This window comes from Phaseolus vulgaris, chromosome 3, assembly GCF_000499845.2.
Source record: "Phaseolus vulgaris cultivar G19833 chromosome 3, P. vulgaris v2.0, whole genome shotgun sequence".
Taxonomy (NCBI): Eukaryota; Viridiplantae; Streptophyta; class Magnoliopsida; order Fabales; family Fabaceae; genus Phaseolus; species Phaseolus vulgaris.
In genome coordinates this window covers 32305303-32317431 of record NC_023757.2, presented here as the reverse complement: position 1 = coordinate 32317431, position 12129 = coordinate 32305303, and the positions used below count along the sequence as shown (strand labels likewise).

Below are 12129 nucleotides of genomic sequence, written 5' to 3'. Positions count from 1 at the left end.
ACCAAAGCATTAAAAAAATATAAATAAAAAAACACCCATTTATTCCTCGTGCTCCAATCTCATTTTCCCTCCTCCTTAAATTAAAAATTCTCACCACCATATATATATATATATAACACAACAAACCCTTCCGCACCAACATCAACGACTTGCATCAACTTCGTCTCGTTTTTCTCGTCATCTCTCTGTGTTCTTAAACCACGTTTGCGAGCAACCATTCTGATTCTTCCTATATCGGATTTCTGTTTCACTGCTGCCTTGATTTTTCTCTCCACGGCTAAAATGTCGACCTCGTCGGAGTATTCAGGATTTTCCGGCAACCAGACGGCGAATTCGTCGTCGGAGAAGTCCACGTTCTCTCAGACTTGCAGTCTATTGAGCCAATACCTCAAGGAAAACGGTACCTTCGGAGACCTTACCCTCGGAATGACATGCACCGTCGAAGCAAACGGTATGAATTTCATTTTATTTCCCAATTAGCCCTAAATTATTTATTATTGTTATTATTTCCCTTATTCGTGAAACCGTGGGTTAGGATTATTTTTTTTTTAATTCTTGGAGTTAAACCTGGGTTGGGTTCAATGTTTGTAACCGTATTTAATTGCTCGAGGAATATTGGATAGTGTAAAAACGGGACCAGTATGAGTCATGGTGTCCAAATTTCCCTTCCTTTCCGGAGAGCAAAAAAGGTAGCGTGAGAGGGAAGATGAGAAGATAAAAAAACGTGAAGCAAATGTGTTTTAACTGTCCCTGATTTTTCTCCTTGAAATGTTAAGGGTATTTCTCTAATACAATTAAAAGAAAAATAAAATAAATAAATGGTGTGGATATGGCTATGTAACAGAACTGTAGCATGTGTGTTCCTTGCGTGTTTTGTGCATGAGTTCCTGATCCTCCGTGTTTCACAGCTTCTCCTTCTGAAACATCGTGTCACCCTGCAACAACCATGGAGTTGTTTCCCACCATTTTGACACAACGGAACCCTTCTGCTGCTGTGGATTTCCTCTCTCCCTCGCGTGCATATCCTCACTACTCAGAGCTTAATAAATCAAGGTGTGTTGCTGTGCTAGTTTAATTAGTTCTCAAGTGAAGTTCCCTTTTGTGTGCAACCAAATTAATGAATCATGAGTGGATACTTAATAAGTGTTCTGGTTTTTTGTAATGATCCACAGTGGTTTCAAGCCTGTGGAGAAGGAGCCTAAAGCTTCTCAGATGACAATCTTTTATGCTGGACAAGTGGTTGTGTTTAATGATTTTCCCCCTGAAAAAATGGAGGAGATAATGTCACTGGCCAGGAAGGGAATGTCCCAAAGCCCAAACTACCATGCATATGCTCACACTAGAAACCAACCATCCTCCATGGCAATTGTTCGTGGTATACTTTCTTTTACTTTTGATCTCTGCTATTTTGTGATGGCCAAAGCTAATCAATTCTATATAAACCTTTTGTTCTGATCATAATTTTTATTTCTATGTAGGTCTTCCAATTGCGAGGAAAGTTTCACTTCATCGTTTTTTCGAGAAGAGGAAACATAGGTAAGACTCTTGAATTGAAATAAGCAAATATCGTTTGATTTAGGCCCTTGTGCTTTTTTTTCCATAAAAATAAGAAATAAAAATGAATTGATCCAAAATTGTATCAGTGTGTGCATAATTCATTTCTTCTTTAAAGAATTCAAAAACTAAACTTTTAAGCTTCTATTATGGATTGATTATTTGAATTTGAAACAGTCGCTATCAATAGTGAACATCTGAAACCTTTTTTCATAGTAAATGAGGAATTAATGTAATGTATTGTCTGGTTTTTGTTTTATGGAAAACAGATGTGTCAATTTTCGTGACAAAGAATAAACTAATCTAGTGCACTGTGCAAATTGAATTTACTCTTTTCATGCTGCAATTGTTGATGTTAAGTTGTTTTGGCCTGGTCCATTAATTTGTGTTCTTTTCTACTGTGTTTGCAGAATTTCTGCCAATGCGCCATATCAAATAAACAAACCCAACTCTGCTCCAAATAAGCTCGCCGCAGAATCCATGCCATGGCTTGGATTTGGTGTTCCATCAAAACAAATCTGAGGGGAATTGCAGTTTTAAGTAGATTTAACCATTTTTTTCTTCTTTATTTGATTTGCTAGCTCTTGGTGGTGTTTGTTTCCACACTACTTTGACTACGACAAAACTAACATTAGGAACAGTAGTAAAGTATTAGGTGAAGCTTAATATTTGCTCTGAGTAGTATTTCAGAATCCTGTCTTCACTATTGTCATTTTTTTTTATTGCAAGGTACTTGGTTTTGATAAATTTCCTATTTGTAACAATCTCTTAGCCATCGAAATTTACAGCCAAAAATAACATAATAATGATCAGAATTAAAGTAGGATAGTGTAGAATTAATTTTTTTTATTATTATAAAAAAATTATTTATGCTACAAAATAAGTATTTTAAATCCTTTAAATTTCACAAACAAACTTACGAAAGTTATCATTTGATAAAAAAAAACTATTGAACACTTTTAATTAAATCATTTATACTAATACCACATTAATTTGTAACCAAAAGAGATCAACACATCTCAAAATAAAGCACAAATTAAAACAGTGCCTACCACTTGGGTTTTGTATTGAGTAGTTTATTTCTTTGTGCATTCTTTCATGCCCCTAAGATATTGATCCCCCAAATCCAAAACTTTGAATATTTCCTAATTACTTAATTTCACAGCTAGACATTAAATTGGGTTAAATTGGATATATACACACACACCACATTATATAGCACATTCCTTGTAACTTCCTAATGCTTTCTTAAAATATTACCATGAATTAAACCTTTATTGACTATAATTTATACATTGATTTTCAAGAGCAATAATTATAAATATTATTACAGTTAAAATTTAAATATAATCACAATAGTTAGAATAAAAATAAAATATTTCAAACATGGCTTATATAATAACAATAATTATTATAATATTAATATATATATATATATATATATGTAAAAGTATAATCTTAATTTATTTACAATAATAATACTAATCTATAATGTAATGTCTAGGCTGAATGACCAAAAGGTTGAAAGGTCGACAATAAGACTGAAAACTAAGCAAAAATGAATAAGTAATTAAATAGTAAAGTAGTGTAGCAAAACCCATTAAATAGATCCAAATACGTGTAGTATGTTTAATATATATAAGGTACGAAAAGTAAAAGTCCAATTGGATCTAAAGCCCAATAAGGGAGTACTATAAATAGGTGTGATGAGCATATATTTATTCACTCACTAGCCTTATTAATAGATTATTGGACTATAATAATAAATAAATCTATTGTTTTAATTAATATTCTTATAATTGGGTTTATTTGGGCCTTAACTATTATTATTGTTAATTTTGTGTTTTTAGAGTAAATTATCCGGAGGAAGCATCTACCTTTGTGAATGGGTCAAATATGCAAAAGTCCAAGTTGCTTCTTGAATCAAAACAGAAAAAATATTCTGAAGAGAAGAAAGAGAAAATAAAAGCTACAAGATTCCAGAAATAGAATTGGAAGCAAATCTTCTGCAAAATAAAAAGAATTATGGAAAGTAGAAACTGTTTAAAAAATCTAAACTGCAATATTTTCCCAAGATCCTTGGAGTAGAAAAGCCTATAAAAGGACACAAGCATCAAGTAGAAAGAGAGAGCTTCATAGGGTTTTCTTAGTTTATTTTCTTCTTAGTAATTCTTTTGTTTTGCCTCCGCATGGAAGGTTAAACCTTTTTGGTTGATTCTTTTGTAATTCTCCATTGAGTTCTGAGGTTTTGTTCAATAAAAGTTTCATTTTTCAATTCTTTATAGCAGTTGTTTTTATTGTCTAATCTTCTGAAAAACTAGTTTTTGTGAGATGTTGTACTTGAACGCATGATTGAGAGTCTTCCTTATCTTAAACTTTGGTTTCTTAGTTAGTTCTCATTGTTCTAATTAATTTCTTGGGCGCATGATTCAAGAGAGAGGAGGTAAGCATTCCCATGGAGTATACGCATGGAACAAAGTGGGTATTGATTAAACTAGTAGACGCATGTTTTACTGGTGAGTTTCAATTGAATCATATCGGTGCATGTTCAATCTGGTTTAGCTCTGTTGGAGGATTGAGAAAGGATTAATCTTTAGAGAACCTGTAAAGAATTCAATGGTGGAAGAACTTGGGATCAACAACTTTTTATTTGTTATTTTAATCTCTTTTATATTTTTCTGCACAACTATCTAACCCCCTTTTTATTATTATTGTTATTACTAACTTTTATTGCTTGTAGATAAATTCTAAACACTGATCTACTATTGGATTCGTTGGGAGACGACTTGGGGTCATCTGACCACTTTTATACTATCATCTCTCTAGTGTTGGACAAGTATACGCTAGAATCATATTAATTTGACAGCAAAATGACAACTATCAAGGTGATCAACCAAATAGGTAAGTAGAGTGAACTTTATATGATAATCAACTAAAATCGATTCTGACTTTATCATCAGAGCCCCTTGTTAAGTCATGTATGGTGGATGAACATGTGAAAGATCTTGAAGAAGTGTTTGCAAAAATAAGAAAGTATGATCTACGATTGAATCCTGGAAAGTGTGTTTTTGGGATGAGAGGAGGAAAAATTTTAGGGTTCATGCTGACTAACAGAGGCATTGAGGCAAATCCAGATAAATTTGAAGCCATTTTGAACATGAGAAGTCCAACGAATTTAAAGGTGGTACAAAGGTTGGTATGAAGACTGAATGCCTTGGTGATATTTTTTCCAATGCTTGTCTAGAGATCAAAGTTAATAATAAAGTTGTTGATAAAAGCATAAGCCTTCAAAATGGAATGAGCAATGTGAACAAACCTTCTCCATAATCAAAAAAATTATAGTTGAACATCCAATCCTAGTTAAACCAGTGTCATCCCAGCCCATCATCGTATACCTAGCAACCTCACAAGAAGTCATAGGAGCAGCCTTAATCCAAGAATTCCCAGAGCAAAAAACGATATACTTCGTGAGCACTTCCCTACAAAATGTTGAAACTAGATACTAGTTACTTGAAAAGATAGCCCTCACCATCGTGTATACGACAAGACGCCTTCAACCATATTTTCATAATCATCAGATAATTATGAGGACCGACTGTCTGATAGCAAAAATTTTAAGAAAACTAGAACTTGCAGGTAGAATGGTGGCATGATCAGTAGAGCTTTCAGAGTTTGGAATCAGATATGAACCGAGAGGAACAATCAAAGCACAATCTCTTGCAAATTTCATTATCCAACTATCGACAACAACATTCGAGCAAGAAACATGGATTATATATGTTGATGGATCGTCAAACAAAAGGAAGCGGAGCATAAATTGTACTAGAAGGACCGAAACATCTTCAATTAGAGATGACTTTGAAATTTGAATTCAAAACTTCAAATAATCAAGCTGAATATGAAGATTATTGCAGGTTTAATTCTCGCCAGAGACATGGGAGCCCTGAAGGTTATTTTGCAAAAGTGATTCCCAACTAACAGTGGGATGTATAAAAGGTGAGTATCAGGTAAAAGATCATTTGTTACTAAGACATTATCATAAAGTTTTAAATATCATGCAGAGCTTTAGTAAGGCTGAACTTGAGCACATTCCAAGAGAACATAACTCAAGAGCGGATTCATTGTCCAAACTGGCAAATCAATGAAGGTAGACTCAGCATAATTCAATTATATAACAGACCATGAATAGTCTGACAGTTGGAGTAAAAGAGTGTTAGGCAATTACAACAACAAAAGATGATTGGATCACATTTTATAAAGAAGTAATCAAGAATCAAGAGCAAGGTGTTGAAAATGATGTCAAAATTGCAAGAAAAGCCGCCAAATTCGTTATAATAGGAGATGAGTTATACAAGAGGGGACATTCCACTATTAAACTGTCTTTCTTAAGAACAGGCTAAGTATGTTATCTGAATGCTTCATGAGGGACTTTGTGGACTACACTGTGGTGCACGAACAATGTCAATAAAGATTTTGCGTGCCAGACATTATTGGCTGACAATACGAGAAGATTGTAATGAATATGTCAAATCTTGTAAGAATTGTCAAGAGTTTGGTAATCTTAATCACATACCATTTCAAGACTTACAAGGAATTGTTTTGCCATGGTCGTTTGTAAAGTGGGGTATGGACATTCTAGGCTCATTCCCTTTAGGAAGAGGATAAACGAAGGTTTTGGTCGTTGCAGTAGATTACTTTACAAAGTTCTCATAAGAAATAATTGCTCAACAAGTTCAAACATTTGTGTGGAAAAATATAATTTGTAGATTTGGTATCCCACATGCTATAATAACTGACAATGGCCGACAATTTACTGATAAAAAAAACATATGGAATTTTATGCAAATTTAGGAGTTAAGTTTATAACAACTTCGGTTGAACATCCAAAAAAATGGGCAAGCAAAGTTCACCAACAAAATCATTCTCAACCAGTTGAAAAGAAAACTTGGAAATGCAAAGGGACTATGGGTCGAGAAGCTACCTCAGATACTATGGGCATATAGATGCACGTCGCAAACAACAATTGGAGAAACTACATTCAACCTCACATATGGTACTGATGCCATGATACTAATTGAAGTAAGTGAACCAACCTTGAGAAAACAAATAGAAGATTTAATAACGAATGTTTAAGAACATAAATTTGAGAGAAGGCAAAAATAAGAGAGGAGGCAGTGAAGAGAATAGCATGCAAAAGTCAAGTCGAGAGTTTTTAACAAAGGAGATTTAATATGGAGAATGAGAACTAAAGCAAGAAAAGTTTCAACTCAAGGAAAATTAGCACCAAATTGGGAATGCCCGTTCAAAATAGTTGAAAATTTACAAAATGGAGCTTATAGATTGGAAACACTAGATGGAAAAGCAATACCGAGAACATGGAATACAAGCCACTTGAAATTTTATTTTAGTTAAGAGTTGTGTGTAATGTCAAGAATCAATCATTGTATATAAAATCTTTCGGTCAAGGATGATTTCTCATGTGTAAAAAGGTTCTTGTCCAAGATCGAACTACTTAATCAAGAAGTTATTCATATGAAGAAAAATTCTCGATATTTCATCTAATTGAAACCTCTCGACCTAGAAGTTTTCACTTTAGGTGAATCCCTCTCGATAGTATAGTTCATCTAATTCAAACCTCTCAGCCTAGGAAGTGCCGAAAAGTCGAAAGGTTAAAAACCATTTAACCATCTTTACATGATTTATTTTATCATAAGTCGATACGCTGAAAATGTCAAATGATCGAGAGGTTGAAAGGTTTTAGAACATTTAACCATCTTTAACTATTTTTTTTATCATAGGTCGAAAACCTCCAGAGGTATAAAAAACCACAAACATATTTTGTTAAAACAGTTAGTCATTTTCACATAAATTGTTTTATATGTTGATCATACTGGATGGTCGAAAGGTTGATAATAACAAAATAATGACGCTGAAATTATTATATTAAGTCTAATAAGTTAAAAAGTGACAGACAAAAGTCAAACCGAAACATACAAAACTAGTAACTAATGACCGGGAGGTATTATAAAAATCAAAAAGAAATTAAAACTAAGTCATTGAACATCAACATTGTCATATCCATTTGTAGTTTCTTCTTTCGGTGCTTCATCATAAGGAATACAAATCCTTGCCCACATCAAAATTTTCTTCATCCAAAGGAATCTTGTAAAAATACTTGGCTTGTTGAAAAGCTTTGGAAAAACCTAGTGTTTGTTGATCAACAACAAAGTTCTGAGCCTTTGTTACGTCTTTCTCTAGCTTACTTATTTTAACGTCTAATTGATTTATCTTTTCGACATTAACTAGACCTCCCTTCAACCTTTGGATTTCACCTTGAAACGATAACATTTCGATAGTTAAACCAACAATTTCAACCTTTAAAGACTTTTTTTCAGCTTCATAGTGTGAATGGTCTTCCGAGAGTTCTTTAATTTGATTGGTCAAGGTCAGGTTAGCTTCAAGAGCGGATTCAAGGCTTTTCTAGACTCCCCCCAACTCCTTTTTCACATTTTCAAATTCAATGGTTGAGACACCATTAACAATTTCTTCTCTAAGTCTTTTTGCAATTAATAAAGATCAAGTGGCACGCTCGATGGTTGAATCCTTCAGAGAAGAAACATTTGTTGATCGAAACATATGTCGAGATGGTCCATCTAAGTTAGTGTGAAAAAACTCTTAGAAACATCGAAAATAGCCTCTAAAAAGGTTCAAAAGAGTTGTCGGCACCAACGATGACGTCGTGGTGAAGAATGAGACCGCCTACTACTCTTGTCTCTTTTCCTACTTTTCTTAGGAGGCTCAAAAACAGCATCACCAACATATAAGGTAGCTTCAACCTTTACAAGAGACACAATAGTCGATGAAGCAGTTGAATGTCTCTAATTTTCTCAATCACTCTCCCGATTGCCCCATTGCTCGTGCTAAAAAATCTCAAAATCTCATTAAAATCGAAAACAGAGCTTGAGAAAGACTTAATACCTTTTAGGAATGGTTGTGAATATCTCTCGGACACAAAAATACAAAAGTAGTAGAAGTAGTGGGGTATACCATTTGAGAACAAGTATTTATACGATTTCTAAACCCTTTCCTCACTACATCACGATCGTTGAATTTGAATGCATCCAAAGATCAATGATTGATAAGCTTTCACATCAATGACACAGAAAGTGTGACACACGCGAAATGATGCAATAGTTTCATACAAAAGTGCATTTAATATACATAATCTCATAAATGCCAAAATCAAAATCATTTCAAAAAAAATATGATAAGCATTTCAAGTAACATTTCGTCTTCTTTAATAGGCATTTCGTCTTTTTAAATTCCTTATGCCTAGGGGGGCTAGTATATTGTTTAGGCCGAATGGCCGAAAGGTTGAAATACTGATATTAAGGTTGAAAACTAAGCAAAAATGAATAAATAATTAAATAGTAAAGTATTGTAGCAAAGTCCATTAAATAGGTCAAAAAATGTGTAGTAGGTTTAATAAATATAAGGTACGAAGAGTAAAAGCCTGATCGGATATAAATCCCAATATGGGAGTACTATAAATAGGTGATCAACCCAAAAGGTAAGTATAGTGAATTTTATCTGATAATCAACTAAAACTGATTCTGACTTTATCATCGGAACCCCTTGCAGGTACACCCACCAACCCGAGAGCTGACCCTAAAATCCGAGACCGAGAGTGCAAATTGATCGAATTCAATAAATGAGAGCCCACATCCTACATTCAAGAATTACTCAAAGCCCAAATTAGTAGATGGAGTAGTCGAGAGGCCAAGCTCGAACCAAGAGATCGTGAAGTCGAGAGATTTAGAGAGAAGAAGTTGCTTGCTTCTAGACTTGTAAGAACATATAACAATATATAAAAGGATTTTAGTATACACATTTCATACTCCTATTTTATTTTTAATTATATTTTAATATTATAAAAAAGAAAAAGTATAAACTACTTATATCTTAAAAATAATTGCATACTACAAATCACTAACTATTACTTTTATTTAACTAGTATTTTTAAAAAAAAATATAAAGATACAAAAGGACTTTTTTCCACTAATAATATTTAATAAAGATTATTTAATTTAGTGTACACAATATCATTATATTATTTATTTTATAGTATTGTATACACTTTTTTTTAATTAGCAAAAAGAATAAATAAATAAGATGAACCACTTAAGGATAACAATATTTCATAGTATATAAGTGTGTCCAAATGTAATATTTTGAGCTAGTTAATCAGAATGCTATTGCATTACTCATAAATATATAGTCTCACGTGCAAGTTGACAGGTCTCAACGCGAAAGTTGACAGGTTCAACGCGAGGGAGTGTATTAAAGATCTCACATACAACGACTAGAAATAAAAATATTTCATAATATATAAATAGATATAAACCTTATATTATGAACCGATTTATAAGATTGGGTTAGGCTTAAATTTCACTTAATAATATATTTCACTAAAATTAACCGAAAAGTATAGAGTAAGTTGAAAAATATTCTTAAATTGCATAGTCTTGTTTAGGAGAGTGGAGGATTGAACCAGTCCCTTATGCTTTGTTTGTTTCCACTTATACATTGTTGGCGAAGAGAAACTTACATGATGAAATGTGTTTGCATCCGCAGATATGCGAATAATTGGAAGCGGGGATACGGGATGATAGGATTTTGATATCCTTTGTGGGATGCGAAGATGGATAGTGGAGACAAGGAAAGTCCATGAACATCTCAAATACTAATTTGTCCTCACTTTTTGCTGTGCACGTGCAGTTTATTTTCACTCTTGAAGTCGTGTAAAACTGGATTCAGTTCCCTATCTAGCACCATTTACACTTTTATTTCCTCATCTAACACCCTTTTGTTTTTATTTCCCTATTTAACACCCTTTTGTTTTTATTTCCCTATTTACCACCATTTTAGAAAAATGATAATTTTAATTTTGAATGCATTAAAAAAATAAATATTTTTAATGATTAAAATAGTTAGAAATATAATTAATGAATAAAGAAATGAATTTTTACAAAATAAAAATAAAAAAGTAATAAATTAAAAATGTTTAGTTTAATTTATTTTTTTTAAGAATGAAGAAAATAAAAAATTAAATCCTACAACAACGTAAAAGTTGAATCTAGAAACATAAATTAGTATTTATTTTTACTATTATTGATAATGTAATCATGTTAATTTCAAGTAAAAAAAAATACATGACATAATTATAAAAAACCAAAGTCAATTAGTATTAATTAGTAGTGGACACACAAATAATATTGAAGTGTCTACCCTAAATGCAAAATCCTAAAAAAAACTAATGCAAAATACTTAAAGACGAGAAGAAAAAAAAAATGTAAAAATAAAAAAATATAGAAAATAAAAACAGCAACATTGCAACAAGTATTTCATGTTTACGAAAGAATATTTGGTGAACGCAGAAATGAAGAGTATCGACTTGCATACACTGGTCAAATATTATGTTCAAGTCCCGACATGAAAAGAACCTCAAAGGGGAGGCCTAAGTCAAGTCGAATAAGGACTGATATGGACATAAGAAAACAACATGATCGAACAAAAAAAATGTTTATATTGTCAAACACAAGACATACAAAAAGAACATGTCCCAACATTACTGGATTGTCTACTTCTCGTCATTAATTATGTTTCATTTCGCACAAACTATTTAATGTTCCATTGAAGAGAATATTAAACGAATGATCATCTCTCATTTATTTTCCTTTTTATGATCAACATATACTTATTTAGTATTGTTTTATATCTCTTATCTTTATCTTGTTTTGATGTTTTTTTATATCTTATATTTTTATCTTATTTTGTTTTGCCTTTATTTTATATCTTTTATGTTTTTAGTTATTTTTTTCTGTCATTCTTTATTTATTTTTGTTTTTATTTTTATTGTTGTTGTTTTTATTTTTTACACTTATTTTTTTTTTCTTCTCATTTTTAAGCATTAAGTGTAACATTTGCATTAGTTTTTTTTAGGATTTTTGCATTTAGGTTAGACACTTCAATATTATTTGTGTGTCCACTACTAATTAATACTAATTGACTTTTTTTTTATAATTATGTCATCTATTTTTTACTTAAAATTAACATGATTACATCAACAATAATAATAAAATAAATACTAATTTATGTTTATAGATTCAACTTTTATGTTGTTGTAGGGTTTAAGTTTTTATTTTCTTCATTCTTAAAAAAATAATTTTAAACTAAACATTTTTAATTTATTAATTTTTTTTTATTTTGTAAAACTCATTTCTTTATTCATTAATTATATTTCTAACTATTTTAAACATTTTAAGCATTTATTTTTTTAATGCATTTAAAATTAAAATTATCAATTTTTTTAATTTATTTATTTTTGAAATGGTATTAGATAGGGAAATAAAAACAAAAGAGTGCTAGATAGAGAAATAAAAAAAAATGGTGTTAGATAGGAAAATAAAAGTGTAAATGGTGCTAGATAGGAAATTAAGTCGTAAAACTGATACAATAATTATAAATTTATTTTTGTATTTTAATGAGTTATGATGGTGGAATATTGATTTGGAG

The 12129-nt window shown here is 31.6% G+C and overlaps 1 protein-coding gene across 1 annotated transcript; it reads left to right on the top strand.

Moving 5' to 3' along the window:
• On the top strand, nt 1-2301 carry LOC137807154 (protein TIFY 10A-like). The gene is made up of 5 exons (XM_068607635.1): nt 1-451; nt 909-1053; nt 1173-1375; nt 1479-1536; nt 1965-2301. The coding sequence occupies exons 1-5, from the start codon at nt 283-285 to the stop codon at nt 2074-2076; spliced, it is 687 nt and encodes a 228-aa protein (XP_068463736.1). The 5' UTR covers nt 1-282; the 3' UTR covers nt 2077-2301.
• The last annotated feature ends 9828 nt before the right edge of the window (nt 2302-12129 follow it).

Excerpts from the sequence above, each read along its gene's own strand:
- LOC137807154 (XM_068607635.1), top strand. The coding sequence starts at position 283 with ATGTCGACCTCGTCGGAGTATTCAGGATTTTCCGGCAACCAGACGGCG. Across the intron at positions 1,054-1,172 it reads TCAGAGCTTAATAAATCAAG|TGGTTTCAAGCCTGTGGAGA; the intron begins GTGTGTTGCTGT and ends AATGATCCACAG. Across the intron at positions 1,537-1,964 it reads TTCGAGAAGAGGAAACATAG|AATTTCTGCCAATGCGCCAT; the intron begins GTAAGACTCTTG and ends CTGTGTTTGCAG.